General features: G+C 54.9%; 1 protein-coding gene across 1 annotated transcript in view; it reads right to left on the bottom strand.

Moving 5' to 3' along the window:
• Positions 1 to 2,301: 2,301 nt before the first annotated feature.
• Positions 2,302 to 22,807, bottom strand: part of PARP1 (poly(ADP-ribose) polymerase 1) — a 36,112-nt gene continuing 15,606 nt past the window's right edge. The window contains exons 6-23 of the mRNA XM_059145418.1: positions 21,489 to 21,605; positions 20,713 to 20,889; positions 19,700 to 19,844; positions 18,286 to 18,426; positions 16,761 to 17,003; positions 16,533 to 16,601; positions 16,179 to 16,311; positions 14,548 to 14,743; positions 11,089 to 11,217; positions 8,832 to 8,915; positions 7,400 to 7,522; positions 6,659 to 6,787; positions 5,703 to 5,801; positions 5,146 to 5,298; positions 4,236 to 4,363; positions 3,523 to 3,584; positions 2,853 to 2,967; positions 2,302 to 2,773 (exon numbers count right to left, since the gene is read on the bottom strand). Coding sequence (XP_059001401.1) covers positions 2,692 to 2,773; positions 2,853 to 2,967; positions 3,523 to 3,584; positions 4,236 to 4,363; positions 5,146 to 5,298; positions 5,703 to 5,801; positions 6,659 to 6,787; positions 7,400 to 7,522; positions 8,832 to 8,915; positions 11,089 to 11,217; positions 14,548 to 14,743; positions 16,179 to 16,311; positions 16,533 to 16,601; positions 16,761 to 17,003; positions 18,286 to 18,426; positions 19,700 to 19,844; positions 20,713 to 20,889; positions 21,489 to 21,605 — 2,325 coding nt within the window. The 3' untranslated portion in view covers positions 2,302 to 2,691. The remainder of the gene's footprint in view (positions 2,774 to 2,852; positions 2,968 to 3,522; positions 3,585 to 4,235; positions 4,364 to 5,145; positions 5,299 to 5,702; positions 5,802 to 6,658; positions 6,788 to 7,399; positions 7,523 to 8,831; positions 8,916 to 11,088; positions 11,218 to 14,547; positions 14,744 to 16,178; positions 16,312 to 16,532; positions 16,602 to 16,760; positions 17,004 to 18,285; positions 18,427 to 19,699; positions 19,845 to 20,712; positions 20,890 to 21,488; positions 21,606 to 22,807) is intronic.

Here is a 22,807-nt window from a genome sequence, read left to right as displayed (position 1 = left end):
CCGGTTCCTTTTTACCTTTCAGAGTGAGGTTCCAAACACGTCTTCTCATAGCCTACTTCAGACAGGTCGACAGACCTGCGCTGCTTCCCCTCCCACACCGGAGGAGAGGCTGGCAAGACACGGGGCGCACTCTGTCACAAGACCACACTAAACCTCTGAACGATTAGCCCCAAACAAACTGCAACTTGAAGGCCTAGTAACATTCCTTTAAAAACCCGAGCCCCAATCTGCTGGCTTTCAAACACAACTTAAGAGAAGGGACACCACCTTGGTAACACTGGAGTATCACAGGAGCTGACCAGTCCTGAGACCCAGATCATGGTGTTGGGAGAAAGCGGATGGACCCTAAGCAGGGCAGGCCTCCAGCAGGGCCGCTAACCACCAGGGGTGGGAGGGTGTCCTCTTGCTCAGGGGACAGCCTGCAGGCCTAGCACTGGGACCTTCTGGACAAAGCGCTCTCCGAGAGCCTCCAGAGGGGGACATCCCAAGCAGGGCAGGGGCAGGGACAGAGCCACCAATGCAAGTCTGTCGCTGCCACCCTGGAGGGACAGAGGGACAAGCATGTGTGCAGCGTCTACCTCAAGTGCCTGAGACAGTGCATGTGGGCCTTTGAGGGGACCGGAACGGGCAACGGAGGCCCTGGCTACACTCTCCGCTGGGGTTTCTTTGAAAGGCTCAGAAAGGGGCACCTGGGTGGCTCAGCTGGTTAAAGCCTCTGCCTTCGGCTCAGGTCATGATCCCAGGGTCCTGGGATCAAGCCCCGCACCGTGCTCGGCAAGGAGCCTGCTAACCTTCCTCTCTCTCTCTGCATGCTTCTTTGCCTACTTGTGATCTCTATCAAATAAATAAATACTTTGAAAGGCTCAGAAAAAAATTACAATCACCAGGGTGCAGTTCAGCTACACCCTGGGATAGGACAGGACTTCAGGTGAGGAAAGAAACTCAAAATATAAATATTGAAGCATCGTAGTTTCCCTTGGAGAAGACATGAATTCAGAAACGTGAATGTCCTTTGAAAATCAGTTGTGAGGGACGCCTGGGTGGCTCAGTTGGTTAAGCAGCTGCCTTCGGCTCAGGTCATGATCCCAGCGTCCCGGGATTGAGTCCCGCATCGGGCTCCTTGCTCGGCAGGGAGCCTGCTTCTCCCTCTGCCTCTGTCTGCCATTCTGTCTGCCTGTGCTCGCTCTCTCCCTCTCTCTCTGATAAATAAAATCTTAAAAAAAAAAAAAAAAATCAGTTGTGATGCGAGGGAACCCGTTGAGCAATCACTCCAACCTAAAAATACTTCGTTTAATCAAGGACCATGAGGGCGACAGCCTCTCCTTGCTCCTACAGGGATGGGGAAGAACACAGAAAACTCCTGATCCAGGAAGCCTGAGCCTTGCTGACCAGCTGATCTGGGACGCATCTCAGGTCAAAGGCACCAGGGACGAGTCCAGGATACTGGAGAAGGGCAAGGACTCTGCTGCCAGCAGGATGAAATTGGACACCTGCCCGTGGGCCCCGGCTGCTGCCGTCCCTCAAGGCAGCTACTCTCCAAGAACGCCAGCCTGCCCCCGCCCCCACCTCTCCCTGGCCAGGAATGCCCTGGGCTCAGCTTCCCTCACCAAACTCCCATGTAACTTTCAGGTTTCAGCCATTGGCCCCCGTGTCCCAGCAGTCACCCTGCTGTTTGCCGCAGGCTCCTTCCCCTGCAGAGAGGAGCGGTGGGGGGCTGTGCTCCGTCGATAGTCAGCCAACAGGATGTCCACCTGCACAGCGCTTGCAGAGACCCAAGTCCGCATGCCTCCCAGCCTCTGGTTTCCTGCTGTGTGGACGGGCACCCCTCACCCCCGCCGCAAGGCTATTTCCTGCTGGACATTCTGGGTCCCCACAAATTCAAGTGCCATCAACCCCCTGTAGTCTCTGTGAACCTCATGCCAGGAGGACAAACCGGATCCACAGTCAAAATGACACTGAACACACGACACAGACGAGGAAACCATTTCCATTTAATCGAGAAGGACTACCAGCCCCTGGGGTGTGTCAGTAACACCGTTTTCATCTGGAAGACAGAACTGCCTGCCGGAGGGAGATTCGGGAACCTCAAATGCAACTTTTAACTCAGTGCACTACATATTCTGAAGAGCTTCCACATCCCAGCACGTCCAAAAGGAAAGCACGTTTTTGTTTCTAAGGGTGAGAAACTGTTAATATTCCTCCTTCTGATCTTCCCATAGAACTCAGATAAAAGAAGTAAAAAAAAAAAAAAGAAAAAAAGGGGGGGGACAATAAATGTAAAATAAAAAAAGAAAATCTAAGTAGTATGAAATTAGTTTTTATTTTTACCTCAAAATAAATGCTTAACATTTTTCCCAAACCAAAACTACAGGTGAACACTTAGAAAGAGGGGGGAGTGATTTCTCCCTTCACTGGGGGAGCCGGTGAGTAAGGCAGGCGCTCCTCCCGCAGGACTAGTCTAGACACCCCCCACATCTCCTCTATTGTCAGTCTTCCCCATCAGGGTGCTGGCCGCTGGAGGACCCCCTCCCCCACCCCCCGGAAAGCTGGGGAAAAATCATCTAACACGTGAGCAAACATTCGCAGAGGAGCTTTCCTGAGACGCGGTGGCAGCCTCTGCCGGGTCTAGGGGCGTGAGCGCTGGCACCTCCATCCCTGTCCCCGGGTGCAAGGTCAGCCATGCGCCCGAGCTCACCACAGGGACGTCTTGAAGTTGAACCTGAGCTTCAGCAGGTATTTCAGGTTCACCTGAGCAACGTCATAGATGATATACCTGGAGGGGATGCGGGTCAAGGAGCACACTCTCACGGCAGCCCCGAGCCCCGTAACCCCACTCGCTAGCCAAAGGATACTCGTTATACAGCAGGCAGGTGTCGTTCACGCCGGAGGAAACCCCCGTCCCCAGGGGCACCTCCACACCGTCCATTGTGATGCTGGCAGAAGGGTCAGGGGTTGTCTTGCCCAAACCTGCACGACAGAAGGCATAAGTGGTAGGAGGAACCGTGAGGACATTAGCTCGAGAACGTTCAAGATCAGACTTCTGTCGCGTCTACATGTTCACTTTAAAGACATGCACACCGCACACTCTGTCCTCCTTCCGGATACAACCCCGGGCTATAAATCAAGCTCCTGAGGTGCATGCCTCCCTGATTTCAGTAAGAGCAGTGCCTCACCCCCCAGCCCGGATCATATTTCCACTGAGCCCAAGTCCAAAGACTGCACTTCGGCCCGGCAGGCGGAGGCCCTAAACCATCAGGTGGCTGGAGCTCCCACGTGCCTGGACACCCCGGGCAGCACTTGGTCAGGGGATGACCCCCAGCACTGCAGCTAACAGTCCTGTTAAAATGCAAAGCTGACGCACCCAGTTCCTGAGGCTCGAACTGCGGACAGGGGGTATGACCCAATTATCTAATGACCCTCTAGCTGTCTTCCAGTGAGCCACAGTCCACTGGGGAGAGAGGGTGCCCTCCCCGGGCTGTCCAGAGCACCCAGGCGGGAGCAGCACTTTCTGGAACATGGTACCTTTGACACTGTGCTTGCCCTTGGGCAGCTTGCTGATGTGTGAAGCGTGCTTGAGTTCGTACCTGTGTAAGAAAGGAAGGTCTCAGAAGGGCCTCCGACGACCCTGGGCTCTCAAACCACCAGTCTGGTGAGCAGGAGCCCACCAGAGAAAAACCTAGTCCTCCCCAGACCCCTGGCTTCCAGAGGCGAAGGCACAGTTCCCAGTCAGTGCTCTGTGCCCCCACCACTGCAGGGTCACATGGCTGTGGCCGCAGCTCCAGAGGCTTCTCAGACCATGAGCCTGACCCCCTTGCCCGATTACGCGACCCTGCTCTCAGTGTCACTGTGACAGGCCTGAGGCAGGCAGGACAAACCAGATTTTTTTTTCTGCCAGGAATCTGAAGTTCATCTCCAGGTTCATCTGAGTTGATCTCAAACACAAAATCTAACATCTCTGTGCATGCATGTATTCCGGGGGGGGGGGGGGGGGGGCGCGCGCAGCCCACCAACCATCCTCCGTGCAATTCAGCCCACAGAAGGTGGATGCTGCCAGTTCCGGAGTCCCGGCTAGACTCCTCATCCCTGGTGCTCCCACATACACTTAACTAGAACTGGTTTCTACCATCGTGGTGGGGAATTTCTACGGTCCCCTCCTGGCCAAGGGGAGCTCTCCTGTCTTGACCACCCCCGTCCGTCCCCAGCAGTGGCCCCAGGCCAAGGCCAGGCTGACTCACATGTTTCCGAGGGCGACCTCTCCCAGTAGGATCAGGCCCACAGGGTCCGCCTGGGACGCGTGGCAGTAGTTGGCGCTCTTGGAGACCATGTCGGCGAAATAGATCCCTTTACCGAACATGTAACCTGTCTGCAGGGTGGGAAAAGGGCCACAGAAGACATTCTGGGGGCTATTTGCAGCACCCCTGAGCTCCCGAGTACGGACTACGCCCACAGGCCAAGCTCACATGCCGGGCTGTTTGGACCCGGTCCCGGGGAGGCACTCAGGGCCGCAGAAAGCTCAATCTCTCTACCCCTCGCTGTCTTCCTCTCTCAACGGGGGAGGGAACCTCACAGAACCGTTGTGAAAATTCACCAAGTTAATAAGCGTTTAGATCGGTGCCCGGCATGTGGCAACAGCCCATAAATGGAGGCTCTTGTGTTTACTTCCTTCTGTCAGTCAAAGGTGAGGTGCAGGAGGTCAGGGCATCTGCCCAGGTCATGTGCTACCACATGGCACCAGCCAGCCATTCGCTGCTCCCGACCTGTTACACCTGGACAGCAAGAGGCCTGCAAGACTGCCTCCGAGCACCTGTCCTGCAGGTCACCTCTATGACCCAGGCAGCGACTCAGCAGGGCCTCCCTCCAGCCCTCCCACAGTCTCCTGAGGAGCCCACCAGGACTCCCAGAAGTCACCTGGCAGAGGGGGGCGGAGGCAGTCTGGACTCAACTTGGCCTGTGGCCAAGGCCTGTTCTTGGCCTGTTCTTCAAGGCCCATCAGCTCTCAGGGCAAGGCCCAGACACCTCACTTTTGTTCAAGAAGCCACGGCTGATAGCCATGTAGATGCGCTGGCCACAGAGCGAGGGCCGCGAGGACAAGGTGCAGATCATCTCTGGGTGCTGCCCGCCACCCACCCTGGGCCAGCCACCTACCACGGGCGCCTCAGGCGGGGCTATCCGGAGGCCCTGGGACAGGATGCCGGCGAAGTTGGTGGCCCGGGAGCCGTGCCATAGGAGCCTGCGGTTATGCAGCTGCCGGAATGGCTTGTAACGCTGGCTCTCGCCTTCGCGCTCGATCCGGAAGATCTGCTCAGGGGTGAAGGGCCAGAGACAGAGGATGCCACGTTACTCTCACAGCAAGATCCACCAGATGCAGGAGAATGGGCCAGCTGCCCCAGAGCCAGAGGATGTGGCTGTGGCGGCCTGCGAGGAGGCGGGGTTGGGTGGGGAGCAGTTGCCTGGGCAGGACCCCGTCTGACAGAGGTGAGCCCAAGATGCTTTGCCATGTCTGATTGTGCTTTCAGGTCCTCAAACAAGGCTTTGAGATCAGAAATAAAAAGGATTAGAGAAAGAACACTAAGCACCCCCAAACCCCAAGACTAACCTTTCTCCTCCACCGACAGTAAGTTGCTCCTCTAGTAATTTAAAGCAAAGCAAATGGTTCTTTACCCAGGCCAGGCTGGAGAAGTGGAAAGGACGAAGATTCTTACATCAACAACTTCCAAGTCATACGCGTTGTGCGTGGTCGCGTGAGTGTTCTTAACATATTTCCTGATGGTCTCTGCTTCTTCTGAGTCTCTGTCTACCACCTAGAACGTCATTGGGGAGTCTGCGCAAGGGAGACCCCAAGCACAGCCACCCAGCACAGGGGCCAAGAGATGTCCCACAGCCAAGACTGCAGTCAGAACCTACAACGACCCACCCCCAAGGCTGGGTTTTGAGGAGGACGACTAGCGCTCCAGGTCTTTGAATCCTCAAGGCTGTGCAGTGGCCAGAGCTTCTGCCTGCCAAATAACCGTCACTTCACCGATGTAATCGCCCCCGCACAAACACAAGTGAGCCACGGAGAAGGCTGTGTTCTCGATTTTTGTCCTCTCAGCCAAAATGCAAAAAACCCAGGAATTCTGGTTTTCCTCACAGCTTCTTAAGTAAAAGGCTTCAGGATTGTAAACCGAATAAACCCTTCACCAGAGAACCCTGCCTGCAGCATTCCCGTGAAGAAGGTGCTCCAGGGACCAAACAGGTGACATCTGGTGGCTTATTCTACCCGGACCCCCAGATCTAGGCTCTGTTCTAGGCAAGAAGCAGAGGCTCTTCCTGGGATCTGAACACCCCATCCCAGGCTCATGGTCAAGGCAAGCCAGGGGCTATGGCAAGGGGACTTCTGCCCCAGCACAGGCACCTCCACCTAAGCAGGAACCCAGGCATGACAAACCTTCTAAAGCTCAAGCCATACAAGCCTCCAAAGACAGATCTTCTCTAGATTAAGGAAAAATGAACTTTCTGGAAGGCCGCTCAAAAATGAGTCTCTTGTGCCAAAGACCCTGGCTTGGAAGCCTGCCTAACAATCTGTTCTGAGGAGGTCTCCAGGAGAAACCCACTCCAGTCTGGGGATCGCTGCTCTCAGGACGAGCGGACAGATGCACCAGAGACGGGGGCCTGTTACCTTAATGTCAGTCTTGAGCTTCTCATAGTTGACATCGATAGGGTCCTTGCTGCTGTCATCAGAGCCTCCCCTGAGCAGACTGTAGGCCACCTCAATGTCCAGCAAGTTGTCTAGCATTTCCACCTTGGCCTGGAGGAACAGATGGAAAACCCTGGGCTTGGGACCAGGGTGAGGGGAGACAAACCTAGGTTCAGCAGAGAAAACCCTTACGGAGTGATGGGATAGTGATGGGAAGGCCTCCTAGCTGGTTAGGAATAGCTTGTCATCAACCCGTGGCTCCTAGTGAACGAGGGGGGTACTACTTGGGGGAGGGAGAGCCCGAAGCTACAAGGGTACTATGAGAAGTGGGGGCAGTGACTATCGCTGGCTCCGAGGCAGTGGGGCAGGAAAACCCATCTGTTTCGCCTGTGGTCGGCCACCACCATGGGAAGAAATCCTGTTCAAAACGAGGGCCCAGGGGTGCCTGGGTGGCTCAGTAGGTTAAAGCCTCTGCCTTGGATCATGATCCCAGAGTCCTGGGATCGAGCCCCGCATCAGGCTCTCTGGTCAACAGGGAGCCTGCTTCCTCCTCTCTCTCCGTCTGCCTCTCTGCCTACTTGTGATCTCTGTCAAATAAATAAAATCTAATCTTTAAAAAAAAAAAAAAAAAGAAAAGAGGTCCCAGAGGTGATCCTCCTAGCACCAGGCCCTGCCAGAAGGAGTAACACCCAGGCTGCTCCTCTCTCAGGCAGCCCCGGCTACCTGCACACAGTCCGCGTTGTTCAGCAGCGGGGGCTTCTTCATCCCAAAGTCATGAGGAATTAGGGTGTAGAAGCGATTTGAGAGATCCAGGATCTGAGAGTCACTGCTGCCCTGGGACACCGCCTTCGGGGGAAGAGAGAGAGCAGAGACCAAGACATCGAGTCTGACCTGGCTCGGCATGAGCAACAGCCAGGAAACGTGGTGAAAGCGTTCAAGACCATCTCATGCTGGTGTCATACCAGCCCAAGGGCAGGAATGCCCCACCCCTGTCCACTTCCATTTCTAGAAGACCTCGACAATTAGGGACCCATACCACCCCCAATGCCGTGCAAGGTATCAAGTGTAACATCTAGGTGGAAAGCTCATGCACGCTCCTAAAACTCAACTACATCAATGTTTGGGAACTTCTCACAACAAAATGGGGGTAAAACCCCAATGCGATGAATTTGGGCAGCACCGTCCCCCATCCACAGATCTTCAGCTTAAGGGAAAGAATTGGCTTTTCTCGCGCCTGAAGATCCAGGTGGCCACACACAGAAAGGCTAATAAGCTCCCCCTCCTGCCACAGTGCCCATTCGTGCTCCATATGCAAAAGGTGCTCAATAAATGCAGAGATGGAGGAGCCGGACTGCTGTGATGCTGGGCAGGCACCTGAATGGCCACGGGGCAGTGAAAGGGCCATTAATTTGGCCCCCTGCAGGCCCCAGCACCCGCCCCCCGGCCCCCCCGCCCGGCCGAGCCCCACGCCCTCAATTTCTTTCTGTTGCAGCAGTTGGCTCTATGTCGTGGGGAAGGACACTCTCCCAGCCTCTCCACTGGGGGTTCTGGACAGGGAAGGGGCCAGGGCTCAGAAGCTGTTGCCTGGGGCCCCTTCTCAGCACCAGCCAGAAGTCTGCTTCCCTGTGCCCCTCCTTCACAGGCCAGGCCTACACCCCACCCCACCGCGCAGGGGGAAGGTCCTGCAAACTGGGGGACCTGGTTGAGTGCCCAGTGAGGTGATCAATGAGCATGAACCAAAGTAAGGAAATATTTCACTCTCTGTGAGATTTCCAAGTAACTGCAAAATAATGCCAGTTTCTTTTTAAAAGACTTGATCTACACCCAACATGGGGCTTGAACTCAAGAACCACGAGCTCCACCAACCAAGCCAAATGGGAGCCTCAATCTCAGCCTAAGAACACCCCAAATCAGGACGTTTTTATGAGGTAGGAGAACCAAATACCTTATCCAGTTCATAGGGAGTTTATTACATAACTGATTACTAAAAACACGGCTCCTTCACTGGTTCCGGGACCACTTTGGCGAGGGAACAGGCACTTACCACACCTGCGGCATTGAACAGAGACTCCAGGTCCTCAGGCCCTGGGACGTGGCAGCTTGTGACCCTACACCGCTCCCCCAAGACAAGCCAGCCGAGCGGCCCCCCGCCTACCTGCTGCACCTCGCTGAGAATGGAGTAGGCCGCCTGGATCTGCCTCTTGCTCAGCTTCCCCAAGGGCATCTTCTGAAGGTCAATCTGAGGAGACAGGGGAATGCTCCCTGGCAAAGCCGCTCCATTCAGTGGACCATGGGCAAGCTGGCGAATGCCCCTCGGGGCTCATGGCCCCTGGCAGCAGCAGACACCCAACCTTGTCTGTGGCTTGTCCAGGGCCCACACCACGGGCTCTGGGAGGGGAGTGGGTCTTGCTCGCTTCGTTTATGGCAGTGATGAGAAACAAGGACGCCTGAAGCCCCACACTCAGTCCACCCTGGCCCAGCACAACTCGTCTCCTAGGGAGGATGAGGGCCAGGCAGCATAGCCACCCCGGAGCCTCAGAGCCCAAACCGTTCCCAGCCAAATAAGGACCAGAAAGTGGGGAGAAAGGTTCTCCTAAGTACATGCTCCTGAACATACAGATCTGTACCCCCCAAAACGCTGTTTTTTTCAAATCAGGTACCCTGAAAGGTCACACACTGATTCTAGCAGTATGCCTTGGGGATTACTGTCAGGACAAGCGGCAAGCGTAGTGGGGAATGCATGTGGCCTGCTGCGAGCTTGGGAGGAGTCTATGCTCACCCTCTGTCTCCCACCCAGAAAATGGGGCTGGCTTGCTTCGGAGGCCCCTGCGCCCCTTGTGGTTGGTGTCCTGACCTCCCTGGGGCACCCCAACACCTGCAGCGCATGACAGAGCCACAAGCTGCAGGGAAATGGACGGGGAGCAGTCCCTGCCGGGTGTGGTGGACGTGGCATCACAAACCAATGGCACTTCCCTCCCCTCAAAGCCAGAGTCTCTATCCTGAGGGGTGGTCTGGTCCCTGGGAAGTGGAGTAGCCGCTGCCTGGTCTGAGGAAGAAGGCGGGGATACTGTTTCAGGAAGAGAGCAGGGCACATAAAGGAGCCCAGCATCGCTGGTGCAGACTGGAAAACAGCTCCGGGAGCCAATGAGGAAGGTGTTGCAACGGCAGCTGGGGGCAGGCAGTGCTCTGAAGAAACAGCATCCTCCAACTATGGGGTGTCGGTGCCAGTGCCCCTCAGCCCCTCCTCACAGGCCACGAGGATAAGAATGGGGCTCACTCAACAGTGAGCCAGATACCCAACTAAAGAGAGACCGGGGTATTCTCAGGTCCACCCTGCAGAAGTGGAGGAAGGCTGCCTGTCAGGTAAGGAGCGTGCAACAGACCATGGGCTGCCTTCCAGTGAGCTCTGCAACAGCTCTGGCCTGTCTCCTCCTGTGAGACAGTCACCTGAGCAAGAGCCAGCCCAGAAATGGTATGTCCCAGGGGAGACCTGGTCTGTTAGGAGTTAAGAGATCCTACGAACTAGAACACAGGAAGCTGGAAAGGACACGTGGGACGTTTCTTCTTAAACGTTAAGAGAAATGAAGACTCACTCCCTTGCCCATGTCCCTGGTGAGACTATCGGCAAGCTACCACCAGTCCTCCTGATGGAGGTCAGTGCAGGGGTCACTTTCAATGGGAGCGCACAAGCACTGGGCGTTTGCAGGCCCATAAGGGGACCTGCAGATTCCACGGCATTCGTTAACAGCAGCCGGGGAGGGGAACCGTCCTGCCACCGGATCCAAGCTCACCTTCTGGGAAAGCCAAGCTGGGCTGGAGAACACAGGGACAACTGGCCTCAACTACGGCCCCCTCGTCCTGCCTAAGCAGGAGGAACAGGACAAACCCACCCCCACCCTCAACCTTTTCTTAATTTTGTCTGATGCCTCAACGTTGCTTTTCTCTACACTTCGTCAGTACCGCCTACTTCTTCCACGGTACACGGGCTACACTTGCCTTCCAGAAGACTCCGGCCGGCTCCAGAGCCATGCCCGCACACATTGCCACGTCAGCAAGGGGACACGCACAGGGGAACGGGGACCCAAAGGCAGTTCACTCAGGCACACTATCCACCTCCTGGGAAGTCTGCAGTCCCCAGGACCCAGAAGCCTGGCTCGGTGTCTGGCAGAAGGACAGGCAGAGGAGCGCCTGGGTGGCTCAGTGGGTTAAAGCCTATGCCTTCAGCTCAGGTCATGATCCTGGAGTCCCAGGATCGAGCCCACATTGGGATCTCTGCTCAGCAGGAGCCTGCTTCCCTGACCCCCCTGCCTGCCTACTTGTGATTTGTGTCTGTCAAATAAAATCTTAAAAAAAAAAAAAAAAAAAAAAAAAGGACAAGCAGAAGACCTGGCCACCCCCGTACGCGTGGTCACCTCGTATTCCACCATGGCTTTCTTCATGCTCTCCACGTCGAAGATCATCTTAATGAGCTCCTGCACCGGCTTGGGAAGCTTGGACTTGGTGCCAGGGTTCACTGTCAGCTTCTTGACCGCATCTTCATCCTTTAGAGAAAAGTGAACTGATCAAAGGCCCCGTTCAACAACCCAAGCCAAGTGGCGATAGCATCTGGGCCACAGACAAAGGAGCCACAGGTACCCCCAGCACAGAAGGCTGAGGTAGTATCTGCACCTGGACCAGAGGCTTCCCCACCATCCCCGTGGGGGCTCCAGACCCTTCCTCCAACGGCCACTGCAGGTGCCCAGCTCCATGCCTGCTGACCTGCACTCCCATCCCCTCATGCCCTCACCTCCCCACCCTGGGAACTGGCCCACGGCCCCACTCTGGAAGAGCTGGGAAGCCACCAGGCCAAACCATGGACCAAGGGGACACCGGGTTACTTCTCCGGTCTTGTACTACTGTACCCCAGGGCCAACCAGAAGATGTCCATGCAGTCTTCACCATAGTCCTAAAGGTTCAGACACCCATTTCCTGCCACACAGACTGACAGGAGGAACTCTCCACTCTCTGTGGCCTCCTTCTGCTCCGTGATCACACTTTTTTTTTTTTTTTAAGATTTTATTTATTTATTTGACAAGACAAAGATCACAAGTAGGCAGAGAGGCAGGCAAAGAGGAGGAAACAGGCTCCCCGCTGAGCAGAGAGCCCGACGTGGGGCTCAATCCCAGGACTCTGGGATTGTGACCTGAGCAGAAGGCAGAGGCCTTAACTTACTGAGCCACCCAGGTGCCCCTGTGATCACACTTTCAACACTGGACTGTGTGTGCCCACTCTCTGGAGAACCCAGGCGAAGTCAGGACCACACGGCACTGTAGACTGCTGAACCCTTGTCACTTACGAACGGCCAGAGGATAGGAACTATGCCCTGTCCCTGACAGTGTCCCCAGCAATAAGAAGTGCTGGGTATCTGCTCTGAGTGGACACTAATCCTGGCATCTGTTGTGTTCACCCAAGCGGCGTGGCGGGCCGTGGGCCCTGTTCACTCTGGATGCGGCTGTCAACTACGCTTTCTGTCGCAACACCAAGTCTCCAAGGCTCTCAGGGTCACGGCTTCTGGCTCTCTGAGGAGGCCAATGTTCACAGTGAAACACCTTATTTGAACTGATCTACTCTGTGGCCTCCCTCTCCGGGGGTGATAAGCGGAGAAGTTTACATATTCAGGAGCACCGTCACAGGGGAGCCAGAGACCCTAAACCACCACCCCGGGCCATCTGGGCAGCCCTGCCAGATGCTGCTCTAGGACAGTGCACCTGAATTCAGTGGCCCTGATTTTGAAAGGTGACCAGTCTGAACAGAGAGACACATTGCAAGGGCTGAAAACACACCAGATTTCAAAGATCTGGTTTCAGAGAAGGTCGGAAGGGGAGGAAAAATAAATAACTAATGTTAGTTTCATGGTTTCTTTCAGATTTTTAAAATGCAGCTATTGAAATATCAAGGTTACAAAGGTGGTTGTCTATCACTACTGGACAGCATCTTCCAAAAGCTGTGCAGGCGTTGGAGGGGGGTGGTTCTTGACATAGTGTGCAGGGCAAAACTCCAGTTCTCTGGTGAGGAAAGTACCCGTGAAGGGACAGGAGCACCAAAGACCCACACCATGAATTTGTGCTCAACTCTGGGTGATTAGGAGTTTGTTTCTCAAAAAATTTTAAATGTTATTTTTGAAATTAGAAAAACTGACCAGTAGGGGGCATTGCTGAGTCAGACAAGCCAGGATCTCAACCTCAGCATTACAAAGTAAATTCTATTTTTAAAAAAAGATATTTTAAAGTAATTTCCACACCCAAAGTGGGATTTGGACTCAAAATCCCAAGATCAAGAGTTGTTACTGACTGAGCCACCCAGATGCCCCGGGTTTTTTTTGTTTTGTTTTGTTTTGTTTTTAAAAAGAAAAACATGAGCCCCTAGGGGCTCAGTTGGAGCACGACTTGATCTCAGGGTCGTTGAGTTCAAGCCCCACATGGGGTGTAGTTTACTTAAGTAAACTACGTAAGCAAAAAGCTGTGAAAAAAAGTGTATTTTTCTTCTCCTATGATTTTCTTCATAATGTTTTCTCCCCTCCAGCTTAGCTTGTAATAAAACGACAGTATACAATACACATATCACAAGATGAGATCAAATCATTTTAGGCTATTGGTCAGGCTTCACGTCAACAACAGATTAAGTTTTGGGGAGTCAAGTTAAACATGGATTTTTGACTGCATCATGGGGAGGGGTCAGTGCCCTTGACCCTCTACACTGTTCAGGGGACAACTGCAATAGATTTTTCTATAGAAGCCAGAATAAGCATCTTGTCAGAACAAATGTCCACAAAGGTTATCAGCCAAGGGATAACAGAAGGCTATTTGGTGATATATACAGGAAAATGAGCCTGCCACAAACGTGTAACAAGAGGGGCACCTGGGGGGTGCAGGGGGTCAAGCGTCTGCCTTCAGCTCAGGTTGTGATCCCAGGGTCCTGGTATCGTGTCCTGCTTTTCCGTCTGCCTCTCTCTGCCACTGCCTGCTTGTGCTCCTATTTTCTCTAACAAATAAAATCTTTTTAAAAAAGTAATAGAAATTATCAGAAGAGCATCTGGGACCCAAAACCACAATCCAACAGAGGCCAGGGCAATGTAATTACGTTATTATGCATGCACAAGTGGGCTCAAGGACAGAGGAAGAAGCAGACTCCCTGCTAAGCAGGGGGCCTGACCCGGGACTCAACCCTGGGACTCTGGGATCACGACCTGAGCCAAAGGCAGAAGCTCAACCGACTAAGCCACTCTCTGAACTGTAATAACCTGATGGCAACCCAGGTCCTACGACCTGTGAGGAAAACACGGGGTCAGCCTAGAAGCCACACCTGGAATGTAAGAACCATTTCCCAATGAGCGGAGGGAGCAACTTCAAAGACCAATCCCCCTCATGTTCTCAAAGACGCTACCACGGTCAGCTGAGTTCCTACGTTGCTGCCTGGGTGTGACTCGTGTTAAGGGTGCTGGATCTCCTTCCGAGTTTCTCCGTCCATGACTGTGACTGTTACAATCACGGTCATACTGCAGGGCACTGATCTCTGTGTGTTGAACTGACCTCGCATTCTCAGGCTCAACCCCTTCCCTGCCCCCAGTCGCGATAGAGAAATCCTGCACTTGGGTTATTACTCCACGGTTACGCCTCCGCATATATGTTCTTAGGGATATGGGAGAGCTCCTGCGAGGTCTGTCTGGTTTTGGTGTTGGCCTAACACTGAGCACTGTCAAGAGTCAAGAAGTGTTTCCTCCTTTGAACGCTGGGGAGCACTGACTCGCAAGGCCATCAGGCCCGGGGCGAGGTCTGGCTACTATGATGATTCTTCCTTCTGCTGGAAGCAGACGGCATAAGAGTAGGGATTACCTGGCCGTAGTCGATCTCCAGAGGGTAGAACTTTTTGGGATACTTTGTGAAGTTCTTGGAGTGCCAGGCATTCCCAGTTTTCTCTTCATACAGCTTCATGAAGTGCTCGATGGCATCCTCTTTGGACGGCACCTGCTCTAGTTTATTGCTGCCGATGACGGTGCCCACGCGGCCCCACGATCTGAAGATCCAGTAGCTGTGAGGGCACGGGGTGGGCGGGGAGTGGGGAGAGGAGGATCACACACAGACCTGAGGGCCCGCCGCTCCTGTGCTGGGAGCAGGTTCCCTCCCTGCGTTCTGCCTGGGGACACAGAGCTGCGGCCCCCAAGATGATGCCACGGACACAGAGGAACAAAGGAAACAAAGACCTTCACTTGTGAGGAAATGGAGAGTTGGAACTTTCAAGAACTGCCTTTCGAATCGTACTGGTGAATGGACCCAGAAAGTGTCAAAGCACAGGTTACACTCGATCTGCCAGCCAAGCTCACAGAACAAGCGTATAAATTCTGATTATAAGATAAACACCCATCTCACTCCTTACAGAAGAAAAGTAAGCATCACTTGGAAGTTTTGTACTCAAGATACACAACCATGAGCGACAAAACCTAGATACTGGAGCCTCTGGGCTCAGATGCTACGGGCTTGGGCTGGGTGTGTGTGCGTGTCAGAGGCACACAGGCTGAGGCCACTGCTCTTGGTTCCCATGGCAACCGGGGGCCCACACCACTGGCACCCTAGGTGCCACACCGCTTGGCTTTGATGGATTCATTTTTCTTGGTGGAAAGAACGCATCACATAATTTTTACATCACAACAGAGATGCCCCCTAGGTGGCTCAGTTGGTTAAGCAACTGGTGTCAGCTCAGGTCATGAACTCAGGGTCATGGGATTGAGCCCCATGTCAGGCCTCTCCCTTAGCCTCTGCCCCTACCCTGTGCTTGTGCTCTATCAAATAAATAAAATCTTAAACATTCTCTGCTCGAGTTCCTCCTGGAAACATCTGGGAAGTGCTCTACTGAGCTGTCCTAGAGAAGTGTCCAGACCTGATAGCCCACACTGTCCCTTCACTGTGAAAACCAGTTAATACTAGGCCACCAGAGCAGGTGATAAGACACAGGACACTGGGCTTATGTCTTCAGAAAACCCAAGTAGCCTACTAGATACATAGGACTTTTGGGGTTCCATCTGATATTCACTTTTAGACGAAAGCCCTGGTGAGAAGCTGAGGCAATGGGAGGCACCCAGCTGCTCGGCGCCGACAAACGGCCACCAGTCAAGGCTTCGTAGGCACCAACATAATGCCCCCTCCGCCGAGGCCACAGCTACACAGCATCTGGTTTTCAACCACCAATTGGAGTCCCAGCAGGGAAGCGGTTTCCACTTGCCAAGAAGACCAAGTCCAGGTTAGCCCACGAGGCTCAGGGACCCTGGATTCCTCAAGGGGCTGCAGACAGAGTGTCTCGAGAGATGGTAGGACAGCGTGTCCTGGGAAGTTGGGGCACTGGATGGCAGGGAGCCAGGCTGTGTGGCGTGCCTGTATCTTCCCTCTGGCCAAAGACCTCCCCACAGCCCTCAGAGGCCCACTCCCTCACAGGGCCACCACGAGGGACTGTTCCCCATCCCCAGACACACCGGCTTTCTCTGTCATCCTCCAGGAGCTGCAGCTTGTAGTAAGAGTTGGTCCCCTTCACGATGTCCACCAGGCCAAGGGTGGCACTGAACACCTTCCCTCCTTTCTCCAGGACGTGCGCAGAATGTTCCAGACCTGTTGCAGAGGCATGGCGCCTGGTTTTCTCTCTAAAAGGGCGGCCGATAAGCTCGGGGAGAAGGGGGTCTGCAGGTGGGGGACTCACACCTGCCTGGACACTCCTTGTGGGAGGCTCCCCACAAGGCCCAGGGGAGCCCAAGGAGGCAGGGGTGCGCAGGTGTGATCCGGAAGCCCCCCGTCTCTGGACCACCTGCCCGCTCGCACTCCTGTGTGCTCACCAGAGTCCGGATCCACAGCGGCTCCACCTTTAAGAGTTAATTTCATTCTCTTCTCAGATTTGTTGATGCCTTGGAAAAGAACAAGAAAGGAAAACGAGTAAAAAAACCCCAGAAAGTCGGGGTGGGGAGGCAGGGTGAGGGGGTGGTATGCCAACGGGTCTAGGCAGTCTCGGCCAGAGTGTCCTGGGAGCACACGGGCCCGGGATCCTGGGACGCCTGGGGCCTCACCTTCCTCCTTGACGGGGCCCTTGCTCTTCTTAGAGAGCGCAGACCCTGACTTTGCTCTTGAAACTGCAGGCTCTTCTGGCTCAGCCTTCACCTCAGCGCCCCAGGGTGCCAGGAGGTGGGCCGAGAGCAAGTCTGGAAGGCTCTTGGTGGAACTGGACACGTCGTGGAGGAAGTCCTCAGACACCACGCGGATGCCGGCCTCGCGCACCTCCTCCATCTTCCTGCTCATCTTGTCCACCTCCTCTGCTCAGACCAGGGAAGAACAGCCGGAGCGTCAGTGCGAAGCGTAATCACAGCCCCACTGACCGAGCCCCCTCCTTGTCACCCAGCGCCAGGGGGGCCACATGATACGGGCAGAAGCGCCCCAAGAGAGACGGTCCGACAGCGGGAGCAGGAAGGGAGCCCGTGTCCCTCAGCCAGACCCTGCTGCGTCCCATGCGCATGACTGGCAGGTGGCTTCCCCCCACTTGGCAGGAGGCCTCTCTGTGCTGCTGATGCTGGTGTGCAGAAGCTTTCCAGTTTGACGGGGTCCTGTTGGTCTGGCTCTGCTCTTACTGTCAGCATCAGAAATCACCAAAACCAAGTCTAGGGGCTCGCTGTTTCCTCCTCTGAGTTCTTTGGCTCCAGGTCTCCCATCCAAGTGTTCGATCCAACCTGTGTGGATCTGTCGGTGGGGCCAGGCAGAGACCTGGCTCTCCCCATCATGAACCTCGGCTCCTCTGCAACAGATGAACTAACCACGTACATGGAGGCTTGCTTCCCGGCTCTCCAAGCTGTTCCGCTGGTCTGTGTGTGTTCTGATGTCAGCCTGTCTTGTTCTGGTCACTAGAGGTTGTGACACAGTGTGCCATCAGAGAGCGTGAGGCCTCTTGTCCTGTCCTCAGAAAGGCTCTGGCTATCCGCAGGAGCTGCTGTCTGCTCCAGATCTGACAGCAGCGCCGGGCTTTCACGGGGATGGCTTGAGTCTATGCAGAGCACACCTCATGACCCTGACTTCTGGCTCCTGACTTGGTAAATTACTTACCTCCGATTCTGCAAGATTCTTCCCTGGACACTTTATCTTGTGCAGTCATTTGGCATATATTCCAGTTTCTTTGCTCTGCCTCACTCTATGGGTTTCTATCCCTTGACAAAGTAAGATCCTCTCTGGGTCCCGAAGGACCAACCCTCATGTATGAAGGAGTCTGGGCTCTGCAACCCCTTAGCTTGTCACACCCCACCCCAGGGCTGTGGAGGGGCCAAGACCATCAGTGTCTCTGAGGGCAGGAGTTCAGACTGGCTGAGAACATCAGTCAGCAGCCTTCCACTGGGGACAGAAGACACACACACAAGACATGGCAGCTTTGCAAATATAGGTGCTGGCTTTCCCCCATAAAAGACCAAACAATGCTGTGACCAAAGACACCCATCTGGGAGTGCCCTGCCAGTGTCACACCACACTCAGCGCGTCCCCTCTCCCCGCCAACCTCACTGCCATCCCAGGAGGCACGATACGGTCCTGCTTTACACAACAGATTCAACTCACTTTTGGTACTGATGCACAAGGAGGCCTTGTTGGCCGTGCCCGTCATTTTCCCACCGAGTTTCTCAATCATGGCCTTCACCTCATCCTTGTTCCGTGAGAGTTTCCCGAGAGTCAGGATCTTCATGTTGGACAACGGCTTATCTGGGACGAGAGAACAGTCATTAGGCCATAAGGTCTCAGGGACACCTCAGCTCCCCTCTGACCAGCATCCCTGAGGGAAAATTCTATGAAGATAGAGGCCCAGGTCTAGTGGGAAAGCAGAGGACAGGACAGCACAGCAGGCGGAGAGCCTGTCCCATCCCTTGGCATACAGAGGACCAGGCCAGGGGAGAAGCCCCACGATGATGCTGCCCCACAAATGGGCCAGCCTGGTGAGTGGGGTTCCTGGCATTGCCCCACAGGTAGAGCAGGAAAGCCACTGTGGGGACCATGGGGCTGCCAGTGGGATGGGAACAGGAGAGGGAATCACGTGAGCTCCCAATTACTTTTACTCTTTTCCCAACTCCAATCTAAAAATAAGCTACAATTTCTTATATGGTATTTATTAATTAACCCCATCCAACAAATCCATCTCCTCAAGGACAAAGCTTCAGTAGGTAGGACACTGAGCAGATGACAGATTCCAGGCACAAGGCAGGACCTGGCACTTGAGGCCAACACGGCCCCTAGACCAGGAAGGCCCACGACAGAGCTGTGTCTATCTGCAGTCCTAAACGAGAGTCCTACACGCACTCCTAGACCAGAACCTGGAGGGGGACGTCCCTCAAGCCCTCCCTGTGAGGCCAAGTCAGCGCTGACCCCAAACCAGCAGCAGCTGGATTCAGAAGACCATACGTACATATGAGCATGTGTACACACACACATACACACAGTCAACTCAGAATGACCAAACGCATGTGCATGTGTACACACACACACACACACACACACACACAGAGTCTTCCCCAGGAAGAGGCGGATCACCATGTTTAGGCTGACTCTTGTCCTCCACCCACCAAACTGTGGCCATCCTCAGACTCCGCCACGTCTTGGAGTGAACAAAGGCAGCGAGTATCTCCAGCAGACGGAAAACCCCAACTGGTCTCACTCTGTGTGCTGGTGTGTTCGCACTCACACCAATCAGCCCTGCTCTGTGGGCCTGGCACATGACAGGACTATGTGCGCCAGAGCCCTGAGCCTCACATTAGTCTCAGGATGACAGACATGGGTTCGGGGTGCCAGGAGGCAGGGAAGCAAGGTCTATCATGCAGGCAGGAGGACACTCAAAATGTCGTTTCGGATCAGGCCCACTGGCCCTTAAGAGGCCACCTCTCAAGCGCCTTCCACCTGCCAAGGGGAGCAGGACTGACACAGAGGGAGACCCTCCCCCACTCTGGTCAGGGTCCCCCTGCCCACAGCCAGCCCCAAGCTGTACCTGGCGGAGTGGAGCTGTTCACACCAGCAGGTGCCGAAGCTGTGGAGGGCGGGGCCGCCACCACTGGGGCACTGGTCTCAGGGGGAAATATTCGGTCCTGCTTTTTGATCTTCAATTTTTTGAGGTAAGAAATTTCTCGGAATTCCTGAAGAAAATGAACTTTCAGTTAAGAAACCACTTCTTGGGGTGCCTGGGTGGCTCAGTGGGTTAAGCCTCTGCCTTTGGCTAAGGTTATGATCCCAGGATCCTGGATCGAGCCCCCCATCAGGCTCCCTGCTCAGTGGGGAGCCTGCTCCACCCACCCCTTCTCTGCCTGCTTCTCTGATCAAGCCCCACATCGGGCTCTCTGCTCAGCGGGGAGACTGCTTCCCTCTCTCTCTCTCTGCCTGCTTCTCTCCCTACTTGTGATCCCTGTCTCTGTCAAATAAATAAATAAAATCTTAAAAACAAAACAAAACAAAAAGAAACCACTTCTCCTTAGAAATAACCCCCCCCAGAGCAAAGAGGATCTGGATCATCTACTTCTCACGATCAAGGGAGACATGCACGGCTGGCGTGTCAAGGGGGCTTAGTCAGTCAAGCGTCCAGCTCTTGGTCTGAGCTCAGGTCACAATCTTGGGGTCGTGGGACAAGCACGGCCTGGGCTCCACACTCAGCAGGGAGTCTGCTTGGGTATCTCCCTTTCCCTCTGCCCCTCCCCCTGCTCTCTAAAATAAATACATCTTAAACCGATGTGAGGCATCAGTATTCAAGTACATGGCACTGCAAACTGTGTGTTTGCAGCGGTTCCAAGTATGTAACAACACTGGCATGCATGGGCCGTGAACAAGGTTTTCCCTGAAGACAAACCAACGACACTCAGACTCAGCGGACAGTATGGCCAGGGTCCCTCCTGGGTTGCGCACGCCTACATGGCACTGCAGTTGTGGGGACTCGGAGCATGGACAAGCCCAGAAAGTGGGATGGCAGTGCTTATCTGCTCAGACCCCAGAACCCACCCTGCTCCTGCTTACCTTAGGGGTCACCCAGTCCTTCCGGCTGGGGGTCTGGGTCTTGACCATGCACTTGGTCCAGGCGGTGACGTCGCCTGTACAGTAGTAGGCATCGCTCTTGAAGACCAGCTGGCCGGAGCACTCCTCGCAGGGAAGGAGGGCACCGAACACCATGCCATCTGCCACGCGGTCCAAGATCTGAAGCCCAGAGAGGAGAAGCTACAGGAAGGCTACTCCCTAGCATGGGCAGACAAGCACTCGAGGAGAGAGGAGAGGGCTCGTCCTGATATGGACTCCCTGGGGCTGCTGGTCTACCCGCAGAGCTCGGGCTGCTGTACCTCAAGAGACCTTCTGTCCAAACGAAGTACCACAGCCCCCGTCCCTCAGTGATGTGGAAGGAAGGAGGATCCAGAGCACCCCCTGCTCCTGTGTGAGGAGCCACGCCAGCTGGGGAAACCGTGGGGTGCTAGCGGTCCTCCTCTCATGAGGGCGGCTCCACGCCCTCCAGACCTGGCAGTGTCTGAGCCTTAACATGTGTGGCATGAACACACCAGGCAAATACACAACCCACCCTAATCTCCCCCAAATCCTAACCCCGGGGCTGATGTATGGGGAGGTTTTCCTGTCCTGGACGTGGCCACCATGCCACAGAACTGCGGCCTTTCCACTCTTCCCAATCACCACTAGTGGGCATCCCACTGGAGGGCTTCCCATGGCCCGGAGGCACAGCACCAGCACTCAGGGACCCAGCCACCTCCCGCGTCTCCCACATGTCCCGTAATGCGAAGGCAGCTCACCGCTGACTCCCCAGAGGGCACTTGCTGCTTGTTGAAGATAAGCAGCTCCTTCAGGTCGTTTGTCGAACACACTTTCTTTAGCTCATCCTTGATGCTCCATATCAGCTCGTTCTGGGCCTGCAGACAGAGCCAGGTGGCTGACAGACCAGCTCTGTCCAGAGACCCCACCAGAAGGGGCTCCCCGTCTCGTTCAGTCTCCACAGGGGTCCTTGTGTGTCAGCTGGGCTGCACCTCCAAGCTGGTCTCCGCCACAGGTACGTGGCTCAGCCATGCGCTGGGGCATCCCAGTTCTACCTGGAGCATGCTGTCCCTGGGACCACCCTTCACAGACAGGCCCCCCGGCGCATGAGCCCATTGGTCCCAACACCTGTACCCAAGGACACCAGGCATGGCCATTCTCTAACCCAAACACGGGTGGGGACAATATCCAAGCACCACCCCCCCCCCCCCCGGCCTCAACTGCGTATCCCACTTAGCACCGCATGGGAGCACATCTGCGCTTCTCAGGACACGGAATTCTCCATCTCAGGAGCCATACACACAGTGCCTCCCCCTGGAAGCTCTGAGCATCCCCACCTCGCCAACACCGTGCCCAGGCTGGCAGCAGCCTCCTCCCTGCTAGGGTACCCCCCCACTGCAGACTACACTCCTGCAAACCAGATGTAAAAATGCCAGCCCCACTGACCCTGCGGAGTCGCTCTCCACACAAAGAGTGGATTTTAATGGGGTCCTTTTTAAAGATTTTTAAATTTTTATTTATTTATTTGACACAGAGAGAGAGAAATCACAGGTAGGCAGAGAGAGAGGGAGAAGCAGGCTCCCTGCTGAGCAGAAAGCCCGATGTGGTACTCGATCCCAGGACCCTGAGATCATGGCCTCAGCTGAAGGCAGAGGCTTTAACCCTCTGAGCCACCCAGGCTCCCCCAATGGGGCCTTTTAAAAATACTTTTTCAGTCATCTCTGCCCCCCAAATGGGGCTGAAACTCAGGAACCTGAGATCAAGAGCTGCGTGCTCTCCCAACGGGCTAGCTGGGACCCTGGAGCGAGGAAGATTTTAATGCAACTAGTGAAGCGATAGCACAGTGCACTTGTTCCTATCTTTGCGTACCTGCCCCGCACCCACCTGAGTTGTGCTGCCAGTCAGAGGGTGGGGGAGTATGGGCCGAGTCCCGTGGTACAAGTTTCAATGGGAGCAGTGGAATCCCACCACCTGCTCAGCTAAGGCCAGGCTGGTGAGGCCCAGGCAGTGGTAGGGATAGGGGTGGGGTGGGGAACATCTGCATTTTTTATGTTCCTTTCATCCTGGATGATGCTTGACA

Source organism: Mustela lutreola, chromosome 14, assembly GCF_030435805.1.
Source record: "Mustela lutreola isolate mMusLut2 chromosome 14, mMusLut2.pri, whole genome shotgun sequence".
Taxonomy (NCBI): domain Eukaryota; kingdom Metazoa; phylum Chordata; class Mammalia; order Carnivora; family Mustelidae; genus Mustela; species Mustela lutreola.
Note: the sequence above shows the minus strand (reverse complement) of the source record. Positions and strands in the feature narration are given on the sequence as shown.